General features: G+C 41.4%; 4 protein-coding genes and 1 long non-coding RNA gene across 16 annotated transcripts in view; 3 read left to right on the forward strand and 2 right to left on the reverse strand.

The window, feature by feature from the left end:
* Window positions 1–13,500, forward strand: part of LOC118503340 (protein pangolin, isoforms A/H/I/S-like) — a 56,757-nt gene extending 43,257 nt beyond the window's left edge. For all 4 annotated transcript variants that reach the window (XM_036036505.1, XM_036036507.1, XM_036036508.1 and 1 more), the window contains exons 3-5: window positions 9,830–9,953; window positions 10,885–11,052; window positions 11,129–13,500. In XM_036036505.1, coding sequence (XP_035892398.1) covers window positions 9,830–9,953; window positions 10,885–11,052; window positions 11,129–11,254 — 418 coding nt within the window. In that variant the 3' untranslated portion in view covers window positions 11,255–13,500. The remainder of the gene's footprint in view (window positions 1–9,829; window positions 9,954–10,884; window positions 11,053–11,128) is intronic.
* LOC118503351 (protein disulfide-isomerase) lies at window positions 12–5,763 on the forward strand. Of its 6 annotated transcripts, none has more exons than XM_036036538.1 (4): window positions 12–172; window positions 540–765; window positions 3,285–4,555; window positions 4,638–5,763. In XM_036036538.1, exons 2-4 carry the CDS (start codon window positions 612–614, stop codon window positions 4,686–4,688), a joined length of 1,476 nt encoding a protein of 491 aa, XP_035892431.1. In that variant the 5' UTR covers window positions 12–172; window positions 540–611; the 3' UTR covers window positions 4,689–5,763. The 6 variants fall into 6 exon arrangements, with proteins under 6 accessions (XP_035892431.1, XP_035892430.1, XP_035892428.1 ...); XM_036036537.1 differs by having other exon boundaries at window positions 68–192; window positions 4,638–5,749; XM_036036535.1 differs by having other exon boundaries at window positions 68–172; window positions 4,635–5,749.
* Window positions 12,265–18,374, reverse strand: LOC118503350 (alanine--glyoxylate aminotransferase 2, mitochondrial). Of its 4 annotated transcripts, none has more exons than XM_036036530.1 (6): window positions 18,016–18,374; window positions 16,394–16,691; window positions 15,472–16,300; window positions 15,287–15,400; window positions 13,508–13,642; window positions 12,265–12,619 (listed from the first exon to the last, which is right to left on the reverse strand). In XM_036036530.1, the coding sequence occupies exons 1-6, from the start codon at window positions 18,044–18,046 to the stop codon at window positions 12,500–12,502; spliced, it is 1,527 nt and encodes a 508-aa protein (XP_035892423.1). In that variant the 5' UTR covers window positions 18,047–18,374; the 3' UTR covers window positions 12,265–12,499. The 4 variants fall into 4 exon arrangements, with proteins under 4 accessions (XP_035892423.1, XP_035892425.1, XP_035892426.1 ...); XM_036036532.1 differs by having other exon boundaries at window positions 16,394–16,717; window positions 18,016–18,296; XM_036036533.1 differs by lacking the exon at window positions 18,016–18,374 and adding an exon at window positions 16,967–17,838.
* On the forward strand, window positions 13,658–15,472 carry LOC118503352 (protein amnionless). Its single transcript, XM_036036540.1, has 2 exons — window positions 13,658–14,790; window positions 14,854–15,472. Exons 1-2 carry the CDS (start codon window positions 13,749–13,751, stop codon window positions 15,270–15,272), a joined length of 1,461 nt encoding a protein of 486 aa, XP_035892433.1. The 5' UTR covers window positions 13,658–13,748; the 3' UTR covers window positions 15,273–15,472.
* A 1,824-nt stretch (window positions 18,375–20,198) lies between the features above and the next one.
* On the reverse strand, window positions 20,199–21,135 carry LOC118503367. The gene is made up of 2 exons (XR_004905180.1): window positions 20,452–21,135; window positions 20,199–20,345 (listed from the first exon to the last, which is right to left on the reverse strand). It is a non-coding gene; the product is annotated as an uncharacterized LOC118503367 (long non-coding RNA).
* Window positions 21,136–21,376: the final 241 nt, after the last annotated feature.

Raw genomic sequence — 21,376 nt, forward strand, 5'->3', positions numbered from 1 at the left:
GCATTTATTGTATACACCTTGGTTGAGAGAACTGCACTGTCATGAGTGACGTTAATGGTAGAATTCGAGTTCAGTGCATCGTGTGAGTGTAAGTGTGTGTGTGTGAGTTCATTAAACGACTCGCCGCCACGTCAGTGGTAAAAAAACATTAATTTGTTCCTTTTTCGCGAATGTAAGTGATTCCGGCGAGTTGTAAGTAAAAATTGTTTTGCTTTTCCATTCCTTGTCCTTATCAACGTGTTTCGAGGCATCCAGTTGGGGTAGCTACATATCTGCAGCTTTCGCTTGTGCCGCTAGTATGTACCGCTCCTCACTTTGCACACACTAGCGCCCCGCTTGAACCACATATTCGTGTATCAAGCTCACAGAGGCATAAGCATAAAGTGCTTCCTTTCTTCTTCGAGCTTCCATTGATCAACTTTCCGTCTATCAGTTCGGTCAAGTCGGCGCTCGAGACAGTGGTGGTCCGCGGTTCGGCCATATGCGAGGCTAACAGTATTTTCGCTCTTATTCTTTCATTGCCTCCAACTCGCGTACAGTTTTCCTGTGCACAGTTTCCGACCAAACGGCAGTCGCATTTTCCTGCATACTTAAACAAGCACCGAGCCACAATGCGAATTCTATCGGTATTCGCGTTAGCGCTAACGTTCGCCGCTGTAGCGCTTGCAGAAGAAGAGGTCAAAACCGAGGATGGAGTGTTGGTTCTGACTAAGGACAACTTCGATTCCGTCATCGCCAACAACGAATTCGTGCTCGTGGAGTTCTGTAAGTACCTTTAAAATTTTCTCATCAGCTTTTCACGGTCATTCATCCATATGTGATCCAGCAGCGCACTATGGCATAATTATCATACTGGAGCTGAGTTTTTTGTCCTCAGAGCTTCAGATTCTATCTGAACAGCGATCACGAAATTCAATGATATTGCTCGATTGATATTCGATATGGAAGGAACGGATATTAATGCCATTCGGAAGTTTGTTAATGCACAAAACGGCAAATGCTTACGTGTACAGAAACAGGAAAACAGCTAGCCCGAAGCCTGAGAAACATCTGCTTGGGCGCTGTTGCGTTAAATTGCACGTTCTTTCTACTAGAGTGTCTAAGCTGTGATTCTTGAATCATTCGAGAGCTCGCTCTAAAACACCGACTGCCACTTTTAGTGATGGAGCATAGCGAGCGGCACCAGTGAATTGTGTGTGGGAATGGTTAACGCGCTTGCTCTCTGGTTGGCAGAACCAAGACGACCAGTGGTCAGGGTTGTTACAGTTGCCTATAGGAATCTTTGTATACGTGGAACTTTTCAGCGTTACTCGTTCCACCACCATTACCAGTCGCAAAACACACAGCATCGAGTGGCTTGCAATGTTTGGTTTGATGAGCCAAGTTGTTTCCAACCGGTTCCAAAAACAACCGGCCGGCAACGAAGCATATTCATATGCGTAATTTTGGCTTGCGTCTGGTTCCACTAGGTTTTTAGGTAAAGTACAGCAAAACATTCAGCAACACAGTATAATTCAATTGAAGCATTTTGCAAAGTTGACCAATTTTCGACAGCTGTTAGTTTTAGAAAGCAGTACCAAATATAGCTTCATCCATATCCCGGAAAGCTTCTAGCAGTTGGCTCGTTTTCGAAGATGCTCCATATACACTCTCACTCACGCCTACATAGAATTGCATCATTGACCATATTACGTGTACCTGTCGCTGAAGCAGTGCTTGGCGAATACGCTTACGTGTTCGAAGATTAAAGAATGCGATTGCAGCGGGCCACGTCGATAGAAAAGGATGCTTTCTATGTTTCTTATCAACCGCTTGTCAAAGTACTACAGCGGAGTTTGCCACCATTTTTGTGTGAACTATATCTGTTCAAACACGCAACGTGCAGCGGAGTTGGTATAGAGAATAAAAAACGTTGGTTCAGATTTTAACATGTTTACACACATGTTTCCCTAGGAGTGTGTCTGTTTTCAGTTGAGTGTCGCCGGCATGTTTTTCCACCTCAAAGTGCCTTAAATGTTTGCCCTTTGGGGAGGCGCGATTTAAGCTTGTTTCTTCGGAAAAGCTTTGACGTGTCCGAAAACCTAAACATGGGCCCTCAAAGCTTGCATTTCATCAGTCTTTTCGGTGCGTATGAGTATAATTTGGTTACGTTTCTGTTCATCTTTTTGCACCTTTTATATGCGGGTTTTTTATACTATTCCTCTAGCGTGATGTTATCGCTTTTTTTTAGCTTTTCAGAGCAATGACGTTATGTTGTACTAGTTGCTTTTATCAGATATAAGCATCGACGTCTGTTGATAAACTTGGTACCCATAATGGAGTTGGTACCCATAATTGTTTTCGGTGAACGAACCGGACTCAATGAAGGAAGACAATTTTGTGATTGGCATTTTATTTTCTTTCCTAAAACAGGAGAAAATCATTCTGTGGAAGCATCTGCTTCATACTTTTTTAACCGCGAGATATGCATACCAAGTTATGCTATTTGACCGGTTTTTAAACAAGCTGTCCGGAACCGTGACGTGTCGAATAGTGACGGGCTGGGAATACTAATACATAGACTCTGCGGGTGTATGCACTGCATTCGTATTTCGTACGCTTTTCCTTTGCTTGTGTATGTGTCTTAAGACGAACTACACGGGCTTTCATAGTTGGTTGGCTCGCCCGCGGGGTCGTTTATGTTCACGGTCAATGACCTCCGCCCGTTACCGTTTGTACGATCATATAAATTAACGAAAAGAATTAAAAATTGTGGATAACTTCGTACGCACGTAGGATGTTTGCCAGAGGCTGAATCAATACGATACGATCGAGCAAGCAATCTTTATTTTTAGCGCGGAACTGGTTCCCCCTAGTCTATCACCCTTGCTGAAAGATATACTGATGATAGTGATTTTGTGCTGCTTCATGAGTTTCAAGTTCAGAGGCATATAGACGGTATTTTTTCGCTAATCAATTGTTTAAATCAAACCAATTATTGCTTCACATCTTATGTCAAGTAAAGCGAAATTATTATAAACTGTTTTGTGTACGTTAAAGGCACACTAATATCTTTCTTTTTTCGTTTATGAGCTATAATGCAACTGCAGATTATGATTGTTATTGTGATAAAAACGCATCGCAGTTTTAATGTACTGTACGAAATATTGCAATGGTTCAATAACTCATACAAGATAAAAGTGTACATTCTATCAATAATACGGCCCTAAAGATCTGATTCGAAATTTTTCGGTCTATGAATACTAAAATTAACTTAAATTGTCATGTGAAACCTCCCACTACAGACGCTCCCTGGTGTGGACACTGCAAGGCTCTGGCACCGGAATACGCTAAAGCTGCTAAGGTACTAGCCGACAAGGAATCTACAATTAAGCTTGCCAAGGTAGACGCCACCGTCGAACCCGAACTTGCCGAGAAGTATGGCATCCGTGGATACCCGACTCTCAAGTTCTTCCGTAGCGGATCTCAAGTCGATTACACTGGTGGACGCGAACAGGACACAATCGTGTCGTGGCTGGAGAAGAAAACGGGCCCCGCTGCTAAAGAGCTCGAAACGGTCGAGGCTGCAGAGGAATTTTTGAAGGAAAATAATGTAGCCGTTGTTGGATTCTTCCAAGACCGTGAGTCGAAGGAAGCCAAGGCGTTCATGGCAACGGCGGTCGCCGTGGATGACTATCCTTTCGGCGTTACAAGCAGTGAGGATGTGTACAAGAAGTATGAAGCGAAGTGTGGCTCTGTGGTTCTGTTCAAACATTTCGATGAAGGAAAGGCTGTATTTGAAGGAGAAGCAACAGAGGAAGCGCTGAAAAAGTTCGTCACCGCTCAGGCACTGCCATTGATTGTTGACTTTAGCCATGAAACAGCGCAAAAGATCTTTGGCGGAGAAATCAAGAGCCATCTTCTGTTCTTCATCTCGAAGGAATCAGGACACTTGAAGGAATTTGTTGAACCAGCCAAGGAAGTGGCCAAAAAGTTCCGTGAGCAGATCCTGTTCGTGACGATCGATGCCGACCAAGAGGACCACACTCGCATCTTGGAATTCTTTGGCATGAAGAAAGATGAGGTTCCGTCGCTACGAATCATCCGTTTGGAAGAAGATATGGCCAAATACAAACCCGAAACGAACGACTTGTCGGCAGATAAGATTCTGGAATTCGTGCAGTCGTTCCTCGATGGTAAGGTGAAGCAGCATTTGCTGTCTCAAGATCTTCCGGAGGATTGGGATAAGGAGCCAGTGAAAGTGCTCGTAGCCACCAAGTTCGATGAGGTTGCATTCGACAAAACTAAGGATGTGTTGGTTGAATTCTATGCTCCGTGGTGCGGCCACTGCAAACAGCTGGTGCCAATCTATGACAAGCTTGGAGAGAAATACAAGGACAGTGACAGTGTAGTCATCGCTAAGATTGACGCAACCGCCAACGAGCTGGAACACACCAAGATTTCTTCATTCCCTACCATCTATCTGTACCGAAAGGGTGACAACGAGAAGATCGAGTTCAAGGGAGAACGCACGCTGGAAGGATTCGTCAAGTTCCTAGAAGGAGAAAAGGACGAGGTTCGTTCATGCTGGATTTGTGCTGCTTTGCTTAACGTGGATACTAATTTTTAAAAAAATACTTTTTCTTTGTTATTAGCAGCAGCCAGAGGAAGAGGAGAAGGAAGATAAACCGGCGAAGGACGAGCTATAAGCGCAGTGAGAGTGGGGCCTCACCAAAACACGATTGTCATCAGTGTCTGTCCGGCCTCGTACGTTGAGCAACACGCAGAAAAGAAAGAAAAGCAAATGAATTAATACCATAATAAGCTTCACAACTATTCAAAGTCCAAAATCATCATCAACAAATTGGCAAACATGTTTCCGTGTAACCGATTTTAAAACGTAACTCGGCATGTAACAAATGTACGGTGAAGCCTCATATGCAGATTCCACTGAAGAGCAAGCGTGTGTGCGTAATGGTTATATGAAACTTCGCGAAGAGACTGTAATATACTATATTTTATGATGGAACCTGTAAGATGTTAGACGAAGCGATATAGATAAATTACACAATCTACAACATCCAATACGTTCGCGATTCAAGATCTATTTTTTGTAGGCTTTCTTTGCAGTAGGTACTGTTTTGAACATTTAATAATCGTTTGCCTGACTTTCCTTCAGTTCGAGTATCCATCGTCCTTGGTTGCTGCAAGGACGGACTTCACTGAACGTAGGCGAAAATAGTAAATCACTGCTGAAAAAATCGTGCAAACAGGCCATCATCATCAGGCGAAAAAAAAACAGAAACTTTAAGATGGTGTATGAATTCCAATTAAAAACTAACTTCGATCCCGTAGGGAAACAAATAGTAGAAAACGTATACAGTTGTATTGCATTTCATAAGATCCTTCTTTAAGAGCACGCCGAGCAGAATGTTATATTAACATTATGAGCTAAACCTCCATAGTTTTTCCGTGATGGTTAGAGAAAAGCAGATGAATTCTTCCCACACACGAGAATTATGCAGAATCCACATTTACAACTACACTCACACACGACAACAAAACATGTAACACTGGAGTCATTAAAATGAAACCTTCACAAAACTGAAATGAAGCGGGTCTTTCCTTGACTTACTGTTTTACAAGTGCGATCCTCGTTTGCTTTTTTGGCCCGCATTCCTTTGTAATATTATTCATTGTATGTTCGTTCTTCTACTCCTTGAACGACTTCCTTTTTTAAATGCATAACGGTAATAAAATAGCGACCGGAGGAGTGAGTGTTCATTTATGATTTGTATTATTTGGACGATTTAGACGAAACTTTGTAAAAAGCATTCAAGCGGCGATAGGGGCAAAACAAAGTGACGATTAACGAATACATGTAATTTTAGTTGGGAATATTCTGTCTATCTGACCGTCTTGGCCGTGCCTTCAATAATAGTTTACATACATGCGAAGTACAGGTATGAAAGTATTTTGGGTCATTATTTTCGATGCGTTTGTATCAACAACCTGGACGGTATGAAAGTATTTTGGGTCATTATTTTCGATGCGTTTGTATCAACAACCTGGTCGCTTCACAACCATGGGAGCATATGAATTATTTCGAATTGGGTCAGAATCATTTGAAGCGAAGGATTTTAAGGTCCACGAAATTGGGTGCATATAAGTTATTTCGAATTGGGTCAGAATCATTCGAAGCAAACTAGCGCGGCGAGGGAAAATGATATGACATTTTCGATGACGATTTGACGTTTCCTGCCCGCGTAGCACTAGCATAGACCACTGGCTAAGTTATGTATCTCCTCTTTTCAATAAACAAATGTATCACTCTCTCTCTCACACTCCCTCTCGCATGAGATGCGAGATGTCAAAAAGTCTCTTAACTAATACCACAAACAACATCTCTCGCATTCATTTGATGGAAGTCGTCCAAAGAACAAACCTGCCAGTGCACACTTTCCATGTCTGCTTGAGGAAAAAACTCGTCAACGTGAAACATGCACGGTTCGTGAAACTTTGAATCTCTTGCATTACTAATTTCGCGACGGAACTGGGAAGAGACAATGAAGAGAATTACAATGTAAACGCGTTGCCTACGCTAGTGACCTGTGAAGTGAAATTCCAAAGTAAGTGCAGCACAGTTTTTGTTATGTGGAACCCAGTGTTAATGTATCCAACTGTTGTGCGTTGGTAATAGCCACTTTGCGAAAAAGCAACCATCCGAATTGCATTGCAAACCAAAAGCACGTTTACAAATACATCCATTTGGTGTGCCTCAGAGTAAGTGAGTTGTGACGCGGAAGGTTCCCTTGGTACGAGTTGTGTATTGGCTTCAGTTCCCGTGAACTCTATGTGGCTGAAAAATGGACACAGTTACTCAGGAACTACTGCAATTAGTAACAGTCGGATCAGCGAGGAGTGGCCAATGTGCACTGTTTTCGTGCAATTATGGTAAATTTGTGCATAAGCGCATCCTCTTTCGGTGGTGGTATTTTCACGGGCAAATAAATATCTTTATTATAAGTGATCGTGTTTACGCTGCATCGAATATGCCCGAGGGAGAGAAACATTGTTTATAATTGTACACGTTATTGCGTGTTTTGTTTCGATAATACTGCAAAAGACAGATCGATATTTCTACGCGAATGTTTTGGATGGTCTGTTCTGCTCGACCTCGTGTTAGAAATTGTGCATTGTCGTCAACAAACCAACCGAAAAACGTCCACAAAAGAAACTTCGCTTGTGAATGGTGAACATTGTACAGTCTTAAATCGTCGTTTAGTATTGAGATGCGGCATGTGTGTATCGCATTTGTAGACGAAAGGCAGCTTTCACTCTTGCTCTATATGCATGTTTTTGACGCCATCCGCCGATGACGGCGCCGATTTAACATGGTCATGGTGTCAGCGTTTGTTAGCAGGGGCTAACTCCAGCTCTCCCTAGGTTTCTAAACAGAACGGGGAATCACTAACTCGCACACTCAGATAGCTCTTTCAAGTGTAATGATTGGTGTTATTCGTTTTAAATTAACCAGATTCAGCATCCTGCGTGCGAGCATTCATTCCCAGTCAGTATGAGCTTCCTGGACGAGGATGGAATCGAATTCGATGAGCAAGCAGTACCATTTCACCAAACGGCGAACACAGCTGAGGACCATTGCCAGCTACAGGGGCAACCTTCTCCTACATTCGTTTTATCAAACACTCCAACCACAACGACAACGACAGTTCCAACATATTGGGGACCGCTTTCCAAAACTTCACGATACCTATCAAAGACCACGCGGTGCTCTACTTTTCAATTCTCACATCATCGGGCGTCCTCGTTTTTTGGACCTGAATTTGCACCAGAGGCAGCAAGTGGGTACCCATCCACACCACCATTGACACTGCCATCCGAGGCATTCTACACTGTCGTGTCACTCGAGGGAACATCAAGTTCGAAGACAACGGCACCCAGAAGCTACCTTATTGATTTCGACAGAGTATCAAAACAAACGGCCAACAACGACCATCCATCGGTGTTTGATCACCCACGATTTGAAAACTGCCCTCTCTTCGAGGAAACACCTGCTGCAGCAGTTTTATCAAGGGCTTCTTTGCTGCCCGTTACCAGGGGAGCGGTTGCTAGCGATAGGAAAAGAACCGTTTCTGCCGACCCGATCGCAATGCGCGATAATCTGCTGGACCGGTTGCAGCGAATACTGGCTACACAGCGCAAGCCCATGTTCAACCTATTGCTTCCACTGTGCCTGCTGATCGGGATTATGCTGCTGATCTACGCGTTCCGAGACACCGCCAAAGGGGTTTTGTACTGGATAGAAACTCAAAACACATGGATCATATTTGTCATCTTTCTGTGCATGTTCATCATCGTCAGCTTCCCCATTACAGTCGGCTATCTGGTGCTGATAATTGCCAGTGGTTACCTGTTCGGATTCCTTCGCGGTTTGTTGACCGTGATGATCGGTGCAAACCTTGGTGTAGCCATCGCACACAATACAATCAAATCACTCCAAAGCAAACTGCCCGTGCACAAGTGAGTATTTCATATTTTCACCACAGTGCGTGAGCTCTGTGGAATACAGTAACGAAGCTTTGAAACCCGTTAATTAATACTGCACACAACAAATCCATATCGAGCACAAAAAGGACAATCTGGGATTATTGTAGTTTGTGTCAGGACGTTGCGTTTGGGATGAACAGGCCTGATCGCCGAGGAATAGCATACACTCTACACAAGGCATCGAACAAATAGATTCGACGTTGATAACGTCAATTACGAATGGTGTGTTAGGCATGATACACTCAGGAAAAGTTTATGGGTATCACAAACACTAATCATAATATTAGACAGACCGGTCAAAGACATCAGAATCCCGTACCGGTTACGCGAGGAGGAAAAAAAACTTGCATATGATCTTGTGTTTATTTTTCTAATCGGATATGCTTTAATTTAGTTTGTTACATCGTTGCAATTCATTAGCCAAATGTTAAAGTTGTATATTTGTTAAATATTTGAAACAATTGCACACGCAAAAAGACATTCTATAACCATTTAAAATTATGGAAATGTTTACCGCAATGTGTTTCACATTTCAGTTCCAACAATTATATTATATACTAATTGCTCGAAAGTATGTTGACAAGCCGAAATCAAAAGTATTTAATTACGTTTATACCAACAAACCAAACGCTTTTCATTCTATCATCATAACGTAAGCTTGTACTCGTTTCGAGGCTAACCACATGTCTCACAACATACGTATGTCGTATGTGCCGTCCTAATCATGGATATGGTGTTTTTCGTGTAATTGAATTTGAACGTAACCAATCGTGACCAATCGAGTGGCCTTGTCATTGCGCTTTAGGTTTTTAAAGCGATGACACTAATTTCTAATCTCAAACGGACTGCCCTGACGTACGCTGGATTGGTTATCCAGCTATGGGTAAATCAAGTCCAGGAAGTTTGAGGTTGTTGCAGCCTAAGATGAAGAATTATTCAATGCACGTAATTGCATTGCATGTACGTGTGTTATTTTGCATGTTTGTAACGATTTTCCAGGCCATTCTTTATGAATAAAATTGGTAATTGGTAATTGTGTATTTGAACATGCAGAAAAGCATTTGCATTAGCGGAAATTGCCATTTTTTTTACGGCACAATTAAACTTTCTCTAACGAAGTATCGCATATGCTCTTAACTTCTCTTCTCATGCTATTAAAAGCAGCGCGGCTTGTATAGTAACTTAATATGTGGTATTTATTTCTGTTTGACAGATTAATTTTCTCTTTATATACTATACATGTAGTTTGCTAATAAGTGACGTGTGTTTTCTTTTCTTTTAGGCTTATCAAAAACGAAACGGGTCGTGCCATTTTGCGCGTGATATCTGGACCAAGGGCCTTCAAAATTGTACTCTTTGCTCGCCTAACGCCTATACCCTTCGGCCTGCAAAACACCATATTCGGAGTAAGTACATTTTTTAGTGCTTCCCATGTCATATATAACCATTTTGAAACATATCCGTAAAACGTATTCTTATTAGATTGTATTTGAAGTGATGTCGATGAAATGATCTACCTAGAACGGTATTGTACAATGGATCTACGTTAGAAGCAGAACGCACATATATATATATATATATATATATATATATATATATATATATATATATATATATATATATATATATATATATATATATATATATATATATATATATATATATATATATATATATATATATATATATATGCATTGACATGTGTATGTAATTGCTTAAAATGTAATTTATTCAAATAGCTACATGCATGTTCAATAGGTTTGTTAGTAAGGTGTTTACATAAAATACCAACAAATGGATGCTCCACTTTGGCGGTGTATTTGTATTTTAAATATCGAGCTTATTAACACACAAATATTGAAAGGCGCGTAGCTATTGGTATATCATGCATCTGTTTCTAGTTCGTTTGCAACTCATACAAACGATCCACTGAAAATTGACTTACAATGATGTCAGCTATGTTTGCTGCAGGTGCCTTTTATTGCAGCAGCCAAAAACGAGAAATAGCTCATCCTAAAACAGTAACACCTGAAAACGAGTGGTTGTTTATTTTCTTTTCGAAAAAGTAAGAACAATAGAGCGCAATCGGTTATTTTTTCAAGCCGTCTCATGTTCCTAATGGGCATATACTTTTGATAGAACGACGCGTTTAATACTGTGCGCGACTGTGCTAACACAGTTTTGTTTCCTAAATTATCTTAGCAAACTAAACCGTATAGAAAAAATATTGTTCTTTCTCTCTAAATTCGTTACTTCTTTTAATTTCGCGATAATTTAGTTTTTGTGTACACAATGTTCGATACTTCAACTACTTACCATGGATCTTGTAACCAACAGATAAGTTCTGTAAACACGCGAAGCTACCACGCAGGGACGGTAATTGGACTGCTCCCAGCACAAACTATCAACGTTTATCTTGGCTCAAAATTGCGATCTATTCATGAAGTGCTAAATGATCACAATGCTGCCCTTGGTCTGGCTGGATACGGTGTATTTGTGGTAGAGGTAAGAAAAGAACGATCTCTTTGAGAACACCAATCATAAGCGTCTTATACTAATATGTTCATGTTTCGGGTGGTAGGTGATTGTTGGCGCCGCTCTTATGATATGGGTAATACAGAAGGCCCGTTTGGAACTTTCAGCGGCGCTGCTTGCTACGGCTGATGTGAATTCTGATGAAAAGATTTTGATTGAAATTGAGGCATAGTTATGGCAAAATGACCGGTAACGGCTCGACTGTGTGCGAGTCTTCCACGCTAGGCTAGTGAAAAACGTCAATCAGTTGGTATATTTGTATTACTCTAGAAGATATCAATATTTATTGGCCGGTCAAAGGCTAGATTTGAAGGAATAAAAGTGTGTTAATAATCTGTGAGCGCAATACATGAAGCAACAGTAAACAGCTGGTGGTATCTGTTTATATATGTTGAAAATATGCATAGAAGAAAAAAAAGCGTAAATAAGTATCTCAATCGCCAAGTTTACGTCAACCTAGGATCAGACTGTACACTTTCTCGACTGTTAATAAGCCGTCCATAAGCAAATATGTTTATGTTGAAATATTTTAATGCATTTTACTATTCATTTTTAACATGCTTACGGGGACATTTTTCCTAGGATATTAAATTTTTGAGAAAACGTGATTATTAAAGAAATTCAGAGAAAATCTAGTAAGGGTTGTGCATCAAATCAAGATTTGTAAATATGGTTTGCAATGCTTTTGCCCCACGCTATTTGTAAGAATCGCGTCTCAATCAAGTGCTGTTCTATATCTATATTTAAGCCTATATTGGCTCAACCGATTCTATTAAAAAATATGTTTGTAAGATTTTTATTTGCACCTTTTTAACTAGTTAAACCAAATGAAGTATTGAAGTGTAGTAGTACACCAGACCACCGTAGGCTAGTAGGTAATCTCGCATACACTCTTTAATGCTATTTTACGTGTTGTGGCGTTTCGCGTAATCGGCGGTAAAAACAAATATTCTCAGTAAAAAATAATTAATTCGCAGAACAAGCTGGACACGCTTTAAAAAACCTTATTCCAAAACCCAACAAATCAACACATTAATTATCCACTAAGAACGAACGGCTGATACATCTGCCATGTCAAAGGAAAAAAAAGGGAATTCGAAAGACAGTACAAAAACACAGAAACGAATATATTCCAGAACACGTGAAAGAGTAACATAAAATCTAGAAACGAAATGTAGCATATTTTGTTTGCTGTCCAAAGTTGAAATGTATAATTTATTCTTTCCCTTTACCTCCGGTATTCTTGGCATACATCACAGATCATAATATGAGGAATGTTATGTTTCATAACAGTGGCAAAGAAAAAAACTTAACGTAAAAATACTTGCACTATCAACGCTTAGCGTAGGTGGCGTACATTCGAGTGATATTTCCCAAATTTCGTAGCAGAACACGGTTGAAAAGTCGGCACGTTCGTCTAGCGCGTCGATCCACGCTTTTGTTTCTTCATGTACTGTTCGCAGCAGTAATCGATAACTGCTAGTGCATAGTCAGCATCCGTTCGAGTAACACACATAGGTGGCTTGATACGTAGTACCTATACCAGGGAAATTTAAATTTAGCATAAAAAAAATGAAAATTAGTCCCAACCTTGAGAACCTCGGGAAATTCGTGTTTAAAGCCAAAACAAACGTTATGGATTAATTGCAATCAAAAGCATGAAAAAACATATTTTGTAAGTGGTACAAAAGATGAATATGTTAATAATTAAGCTCACACACACACACACACACACACACACACACACACACACGCAGACGTAATCTCAAAATTTTGAATACGTGTCAACCCAAGTGCTGGAAACTACAGGCTAACAATACCGTGATGATTCTGTTGACATACGTTCACCCGTGACAAGTAGATGCTGATTCTTCTTCAAACAATTTGGTAAATAGTCTAAATTTGCTAGTTAATGCTCAGCTCTTTTTTCCTAACGTTATGTGTTTGCAAAGCCAAATGATCGTTAAATGAGGAGCGAATGAAATTAATATACGCGAACGTTGTTGCATTATTTATTCAGTTATGTTAATTTATTATTTTTTTCCATTTGTTAACCAGCTCATTGATGCACAATCCTTATATTCCGTTAATGTATTGCAAAAAAGAACATCGAACTGAAACGATTTTAAGAATTTTGGCGCACTCCTTCCGAGTGCTTGCTCAAGGCAGTGTCAAGAATATGCAAGGCAAAATCGACGTCCGCTTTTGTTATGCACATCGGAGGCTTAATTCTAAGCACCTGTTGAGTGGAAAGGAATAACACAAGATTCATTTCGTTAGTTTCGAAATCGCGCTAAATGACTGGTCATTTGCTGTTAAAAACAAAATCAGTTCTGTTCGGAAGGTGAACTGACGAAGAATACTAAGTGTGTGAAGCTTAGATAGAGGAAATAAAAAGATTTTAAATAATATGAACAATACTTACATTGGCATTCAGTCCGCCCCGTCCAAACAAAACGCCCATGTCTTTGCACATCTCCCAGATATCGACGAAATGCGGAGCGCTTAAATGCTGTCGCGTTTCCTTATCGGCAACTAGCTCCACACCAATCATCAATCCCTGTGAGAGAACCAAACAACAACGGAAGCTCGTCAGCGATTAATGTGTTGTGTATGTTTGTGTCTTCCTATTTCTACGCCCCCGTTCCGGGTATGGAAAAAATCTAATGTACAGTCTATTCCAAGCCGCCACTATGAAAGCAACTCGACTAATTGGTGTCATCGTGATTCTGCAAGTGTTTTCTATTAATGTTACTCAGAGTGCTAAAGTTTGGCTGCCACGTGTAGATTTCATGGATATTTCGAATTGGATACCGTCGGGATTGCCTTCTGGGCAACAAACGATCGTTTTTCCCAGTAAACTAAATGCCCTCGTTGCACTGCCCGAGGGTATTTTAACCGTGTCAGCGCTCATCCTTCCGCAGCAAGGAGGATTACTCTTCCCTGTACATTCATTTTTGCTTAACGTTGTGTCCCAAGATCCTGCGTCGATTTCCGTGGCGCTATTCAAAGTCCCCGGCCGTACACCGTACTATTCTGGAAACAACTGGGCAACTTATGACGAGCAACGATCTTTACGCCAAGCGCCGAACGCCGCCGTGCCACATTCTGAGCGTGTACCGTGTCAATATGAAACAGTTATTTTTGAGACGGGAAAGAACTTGCCTAAACCAATTGACATGCAGTACCACGAGTCAATCGAAGTTGGAAACGTACGTTTCGGGGACACGATCGAAGGTTTCGAAAATTTCCACAATTTCATGTCGTCCGAAGTGGGTCAATTTTTATTCTACAATGCAGAAGACACACTCATTCGACCCGGTAAATGTGTCAACGCAGAAAAATGTCCTTGCCAGGAACCACGTCAAATTGATGCAATTTGCTCGAACGAGCGTTGCGCTGAACCACACTGTCTATCGCCGATACAGCCTCCAGGACACTGTTGCCCGATTTGTGGAAGTTTATTTCGCATAAATATGGCTTTGTTCCAAGGGGTGTTTAATCTGCAATCGTTCACGGAAAAGCTTCGTCGCAAGATTATTTCGGCGGAAGTGGATGATGCGGACGTGGAGTATCATATTGGAATCGATCGGTTGAAGGGAGCGAACGTGGTGCAGCTAATTGTCGTTGACAAGGGCGAGTATGGAGAAAAGAGCATTCGGATGATGGACAGTTTGCGACCGTTTTTCGAGAAACAATTTGCATCCGGTAAGGTGATTGTAACCCACACTTGCCGGACGTAATCGAATCCTTAATATTACTTTTCCCCAGGTTTCCATATAACGCATGCTGGTCAACCGCATACACCGCTGGATAGAGGCCAGGTGCTAGCGTTTGTGCTGTTAACCTTTATCATCATCTCTGCTTTTTTCACCGTCCTTTACGTATACTACTACGATGGCACGTTACTTCCGCGGCTTAGAGTGGCGGTTCGCAATCGCCAGTTCTTCACAACACCTTTTGTATTTGCACGTTTCCACCCCAGCAGTGACGTAGATGGGCTCTCGGTGGACGTTAATTTTCCCAGCGATAGGCAGCAACCAGCCGAAGAAACTGAAGGATCAGTAACCCCGGACAGCGCAGACAGTCATCATGCCACTTCATTTAACAATCCTATGTATGAAAAGCCTACACAAAAGTTGGACCCCGCCCTGGAAGTGTTTGACGATGTGAAGCTACGTGCCAAATGACAGGTCATTCTTACCTTTCCACGGACATCCCCAATAACATCGTGCTTGTCGCGGAGTTGTTCCAGTCCCTTCAACAAGTAGGTACCCACATCTAGTGAGTTTTTTTGCATTTCTTCCTCATCGATCACCTACGTGAGAAAGATAGTATTATTTTGTTTGTTCGTTCCTGCTACGAATAAAGTGTATCGTTTTAGCTCACATCGAGAACTGCCATCCCTACAGCACACGCTAACGGGTTGCCTCCGAACGTGTTGAAGTGCAAAGCCTGGGAAAGCACCTCCGCGATTTTCCGCGACGTTATCACTGCTCCCATGGGAAATCCGTTTCCAATGCCTTTCGCCATAGTCACTATATCCGGTACGATATCATGGCCTTCGAAACCCCAATAGTGTTCTCCAGTACGCCCAAACCCGGATTGTACCTCATCCGAAATAAACAGTCCACCGTTAGCTCGCACGAGCTCCGCGGCACGCTTGATGTATCCCTTCGTATACTGTACAGTACCTCCAACGCCCTGAATGGACTCGGCGAACATCGCGGCCACCTTGCCACGGGGAAGTGAATATTTGAATATTTGCTCCAGCTGCTCGTAGTACTTGTCCGATGCCTTACATTCACCTTCTTGGCAGTCGCAGATCCGCGTAGTTTGCACTGGCGAGTCTCTGCATTGCTTACCACCCCATATACCCGTGTATGGGTCGGGATTCATTGCATGTAGGATGCCGCTATTGAGTCCGGGAAGCGGATATCGCCAGGTGGAATGTGCCGTAAGTCCCATCGTATAAGGGGAGGCACCGTGATACGCATTTCGAAAGCTGATGATGTCATGGTTGCCTGTGTACAAACGTGCAATCATCATGGCTAAATCGTTCGCCTCGGAGCCTGAATTGACAAAATAAACGTTTTTAAGATCGCCCGGCAATTTGGTCACCAGTTTTTCCGCATATTCATGCAGCTTAGGGTGCATGTAAATATTTGTCGTGTGCCACAGGGTGCGGAGTTGTTCCTCCAAGGCAGCATTTACTTTCCTAAAAGTGAAACGTAGTGGATTAATGGTTTTCAAGAAATCAACTTAAAAAAATAAAAACTCAATCAATCAAACTCAAGCAATAAAAACTTACGGATGACAGTGGCCGACGGACACAGTTACGATTCCACCGAACATGTCCAAATAGCTTTTTTCCTGATCAAAAAGCTGTGCGCCGCTGCCTTTGTGAATCAAAAGCGGCTTCTTGTAATATGAGGTCACATTTGGCGTTAGAAACTGTTTGCGAAGTCTCACGACCTCTTCATAACACTGTCCTTTGTACGCCGGGAAATCGTGCTGTTGTTGTCGATGCTGCTTTAGCGATTCTGGACGTTGAGTATTTGGTTGTGTTGTGAGCATACGGCGAAGAGTTCGGTCGCAAAATGTACCAGCTGTTACAAAAAAAAATTGTATATATCTAAAACACGTTTTTTATGCATTTCAAAAGAAAGCTCTTGTGTCAATATGCAATTTCAAACGTAATTGAGTAGCTTTACTTTCCGCATTGATGTAATGTTTTCTTGTTTTTCTTTAATCCGATTGATACATTGTGGCTGCCCACTCGTGGCGCTTACAATATTACATGTAAATTTATTATGTCACGTTAACCTGTAAATTCAATTGTCTGTGCTTTGTTGTTTGTTTAAAAGAAGTCTATTTAATTTACCTTATCCGGGTCTCAAAGCCTTATCACAAAGCGTTGGTAGATTGATTTCATTATTTTAACACTTTCTGTCCGCCATAGCACCGAAAGCATTTGGGGTCTTAAACGAAAGGCCAAACGACAGAACTTCGGTTCGAGTTGATCGTGAAGGTCAAGTTTATTTACATTTTTATTTGCGCAGCAAAAGAGCCGTTCAACCCTCTATTTCCTCTAAGGCTAGAGCCGGTATTTGCTGCAACACAGGATAGAGCGTAAACCGGTTCAGTGAAAATTGAATGAGTTAGTTCAAAACTTGGGTTTTGTTGCACAAGCTATAGAGGCAACCTGATTGTGTGGGTTGCTTAAGGTGCATTATCAAAAATCGGGACCAAGTAAAGATGATTTTTTTTTTCATTACGTTCTTCGCAAAACCTTCCTTTAGAATGCCGACCAGTTTGTGATGCTTTATCAACAGACAGAACTTGAAGCACTGCGGCTAAAAATAGCCCGAAACCAACGGTAATCATCATCTGTGCAGCATATCATTCTTCGTTAACCAATGAAACATTACGATTGCGTGCGCGGATATTTGTCGTTGACGAAGCTTTGTTAACAGTTGAACTATACGCGCAACTCAATCTTGAGAAGTTTCTGCTGAACATTTTTATAACTAGTCAACCTGCAACAGTCGTTCCGACGTATTCGCGATCAGGTATATGCCTGTTTCATTGATGATGGACTCTCTTAATTTGACCTCGAACCGCAATGTCCGTTCGAAAGAGTAAAAACTCCTGCAAGAAGAGACACACGCAACACCGGGTGCGTCGTGCGTATTTTATGTACGCGCGTACTGTTCGATCTTCACGTACGTGTTCACGACACACTTTACGATCATGTATCTCAACGCACATGAAACACGTGTAGGGACGTGAAATATACATAAATTCGTTGGCTAATTTCATACAAAGACATGCTGCTGGACAACATAGAATCTTTTTCTTTGTGCATTTGTTGTTCGGTTGAAAATAATGTTTGGTGCTTTAATCTTACGATCACTACCATCACGAACTTACCTGATAAGGTCCGCAGGTTCATCGGGAGCATCTCAAAAGGCTCGTGCTTTCCAGGCTTATGAAGTAACACAGCTGAACTAGAACACGTCCCACGTGAAATGAAAATTAATTGTCACTAAAGATCAGGGAACGGATGTGCACTAACGAAGTTGTGGACTTTGTTCTCGATCACCGTTAAGGCATATAACGTTGTGTGTTTTTGATTAAAATGATTCCACTGTTTGAGTGTTCCGCAACGACGAACTTTAACGCTTGGCGGTCAACGGAAGACTGGTGGGATCAGATGAAAATGAATGAACATTTCCGACCCACACCAACCAGCAAACCTACCACAACCGTTCTGAACATGGATAAGTGGTTGTGTGCAACCTTTCTTTTCTTGTTGGAAGCTAAGCGCACGCAACTCGTGCACTACGGAGCACGTATTTTACTTTAAAATTAAATGAAATGAAAATTCAAAAGCTATTTTCAAGAAAGCATAATAATAATGAATTTTGCGTTGATAAACTGTTGTGCGTATTGCCATTTATTTTAGGTTATTCTGTAGCAACGTGCTTGTCGTCGCATTCAACTAGATTATGTAGCTAACTTTTCGCAATGTTAATTGAACTGTTCGCTTAATATTTTACTTAGGAAAATTGTGAAAGCGTATAATCAAAGCAGCATTTACATAAGAAGACCAACATCTGGTTAAAAATCAACAAAAGCGCTTAATTTATGTCCGAATGTCGGAAGAGAAATTGGTTTGGTTTAGTAAAATAATGGGCGCAATACGACCTGATGAATAAAAAAAATAGCAATGGGCTTTAAGTGGGCGGGTCCGGTAGCAGAAGCGCTGGCGGCGCCAGTCTACGCATGGTAGGACAGGGGATCAAATCCCATCCAGATCGTGTCTCTCCATACGCTGCACTGACTATCCAGCTTCGGGTAAAGTCAACTGACGGCAGCCAGAAATGGCAGGGCGAAACATTCAAGGATGTAGAGCCAAGGAAGAAGAAAAAGACGACGAACATGAAATAACTATTTGTCTGGAAAGGTAGTATGCCTCAGAGTATCTCTTCTTCCTTGGGCACTACAACTGCGAGACGTCTCGGCCTGCCATTTATGGCTTTCTGTGACTTGGTTTTCACCCATAGCAAAGTAGTCAGCCCTACGTACGGGGAGACGGTCTGGATGGGATTTGAACCCCGGTCCTGCCGTGTGAAGACCGGCGCCGTTATCGCCTCGGCCACCAGACCGCCCCGCTAAGTATGAAATGTCAAATTTCATAGGAGGTTACAATCTACACACAAAAGAAGAAGAAGAAGAAGATGTCCGGAAACAAAGATAGATCGCCTTTATATAAAATTATGTAGTCTTGAGCTGCAGCATTCAGCTTAAATACATAAAGGATCGTGCATCAAATCTCATCTAAGGTTGTCGCTAATAGCGCACGTAGGTAAATAATGCAAGCGCTTTTTTCGCAGGGTTGATCGAGTTGACAAGTCACTGAGAATATCGAGTTTATAAGAAAAAATATAGTACGGAGATTAGAGAAACAGCAAGATAATTGCAACATATAGTTGTGAGTATAAGATAGATTTCAATATCACATTATCGACGCACGTAGTTTTGGCGAACTGATGACTTTTCATCATTTTTGCAATAAAAAGGTTTTGAATCACCACTATGGTGTCGTTACAAATACAGTTTCAACGCTTTCTAGAACGATCTAAACTATGTTGATTAAAATACAAAAAAACGGCATCCAACATATCGATGTATGGTACGTGTAAACATGGCCTATTAAGCTGACGAATAAGATGATGTGTAGTCAGTGCATTATTTTTTATTTGATTGCATCCGATGTTTGGCAACGCTGATGTCAGTTGCGGAATGTAGGAAACGTCATGACTATGTTTATAAACGAGAGCAACATCGGAAAATCAATTTTGGTCAAGGTATATAGATTTAGGAGGTAGAATTATATAGAGCAATTTGACATTTCGCGACTTGACGTTTTTGTTCCGTGGTGAGGTGGAGAAGAAATGGTTGTGGAATGGTAGAAGGTATTGGTGGAGGTATTGTTTACAAATATTTACCCTCATAGCTTCTTGTACTTTCGGTTTGCTCGGTTGTGGATTGCGTGTTTTTGGTGGCTTTGAAGTGATAAATATTGAATGCCCCGTAAACAGTTTACAGTATCATTCAATATAAACGTTCTTACACCGATGATCGATGGAGTCCTTACCTGGATCCAGTGGAGGCAGCACATCATGATACTGATACTTTACGGTCCACGCACTGGTGGTGCTGGTGCTTTCAAATCATAGTGAAACTTTCCGAACAATCTGATGGCAGAGAATCGAATTAGTCGTTCGTTGAAACCACAGATGAATGAAGAATAGAGGAAGCATCCATACAATCTACTGGACAACGAATGCATAAAATACTTACCTACGCATAATTGCTAATGCTATCCAGTGAAGCATTATACGCCTGACGGGTACGAAAGATAAGGGTTTCGAGGTGGATGCGGCACAATTCTATCCTATTCCTTGTAATTTATGGTACTTAGCACGAGAATCGAACAGCTTCACTTAATCTACCAGTGTAATTTTATCGAGTGGTATGCCGTAATTCGATACGTCCGATAAGCCTTTGGTAGCTGTATGAAGAAAACAACGTCACGCAAATTTCTTTTTAGAGCTGGTAAAGGAACTGTTTATCTTCAGTGCTATGTGCAACGACGATGATAAATGTAGAAACTTGGTTTACTGAACCGAAAAACGATGCTTTATGTTTGTTTATTTTGGTAGTCCCAAACCATATGATTAAGTAAACAAACTTTGAAGTTTCTCGACCGGCCAAAATCCAAAATGTCTACCTGCCAAATCGACAAAAATTCACCTTCTAAATATATACACCTTGATTTTGGTCCACTTTCATCTCATGATTCCTTACGTTCCGGATACGAAAAATATCGTCGCCAGCTGCTGGAAATACGTTAGTGTGGGCTGAACTTGTGACAATTATGAATCAAAAACATTTCCCCATCCATGTGTAATAGCGAAACAGTTTCACGCTGCTTTGGTTCGCACAACTATCGAATTGTAATTTTCAGCAGGTTCATAGCAGAAAGTAAACAAAGTGAAAGTGAAAAATAAAGCCCAAAACAAAGTGCATGTGTGGTTTGGTCATTTAACGTATCGAGTGTGTTGTATATAGAAATATGTACGCTGCTATTAGTCTGTAAACTAAAATAAGGATAAGTTTGTGTACCCTCAGATCAGTATGCCAATCATTCGCCCAAACCGCATGGATGATTGTTGGTGCAGATCGTCCTATGCCAGAGTACCAGTGCAGTGTTGTTCCAGATTGT

This window comes from Anopheles stephensi, chromosome 2 (genome assembly GCF_013141755.1).
Source record: "Anopheles stephensi strain Indian chromosome 2, UCI_ANSTEP_V1.0, whole genome shotgun sequence".
Taxonomy (NCBI): domain Eukaryota; kingdom Metazoa; phylum Arthropoda; class Insecta; order Diptera; family Culicidae; genus Anopheles; species Anopheles stephensi.

Coding starts and splice junctions, on each gene's coding strand:
- LOC118503351 (XM_036036535.1), top strand. CDS start 612: ATGCGAATTCTATCGGTATTCGCGTTAGCGCTAACGTTCGCCGCTGTA. Junction 766..3,284: donor ATTCGTGCTCGTGGAGTTCT/GTAAGTACCTTT, acceptor CTCCCACTACAG/ACGCTCCCTGGTGTGGACAC. Junction 4,556..4,634: donor TAGAAGGAGAAAAGGACGAG/GTTCGTTCATGC, acceptor CTTTGTTATTAG/CAGCAGCCAGAGGAAGAGGA.
- LOC118503352 (XM_036036540.1), top strand. CDS start 13,749: ATGTACAGTCTATTCCAAGCCGCCACTATGAAAGCAACTCGACTAATT. Junction 14,791..14,853: donor CGAGAAACAATTTGCATCCG/GTAAGGTGATTG, acceptor ACTTTTCCCCAG/GTTTCCATATAACGCATGCT.
- LOC118503350 (XM_036036530.1), bottom strand. CDS start 18,046: ATGCTCCCGATGAACCTGCGGACCTTATCAG. Junction 13,643..15,286: donor TTGGGGATGTCCGTGGAAAG/GTAAGAATGACC, acceptor GTTCTCTCACAG/GGATTGATGATTGGTGTGGA. Junction 12,620..13,507: donor GGGGCGGACTGAATGCCAAT/GTAAGTATTGTT, acceptor TCCCTGGTATAG/GTACTACGTATCAAGCCACC.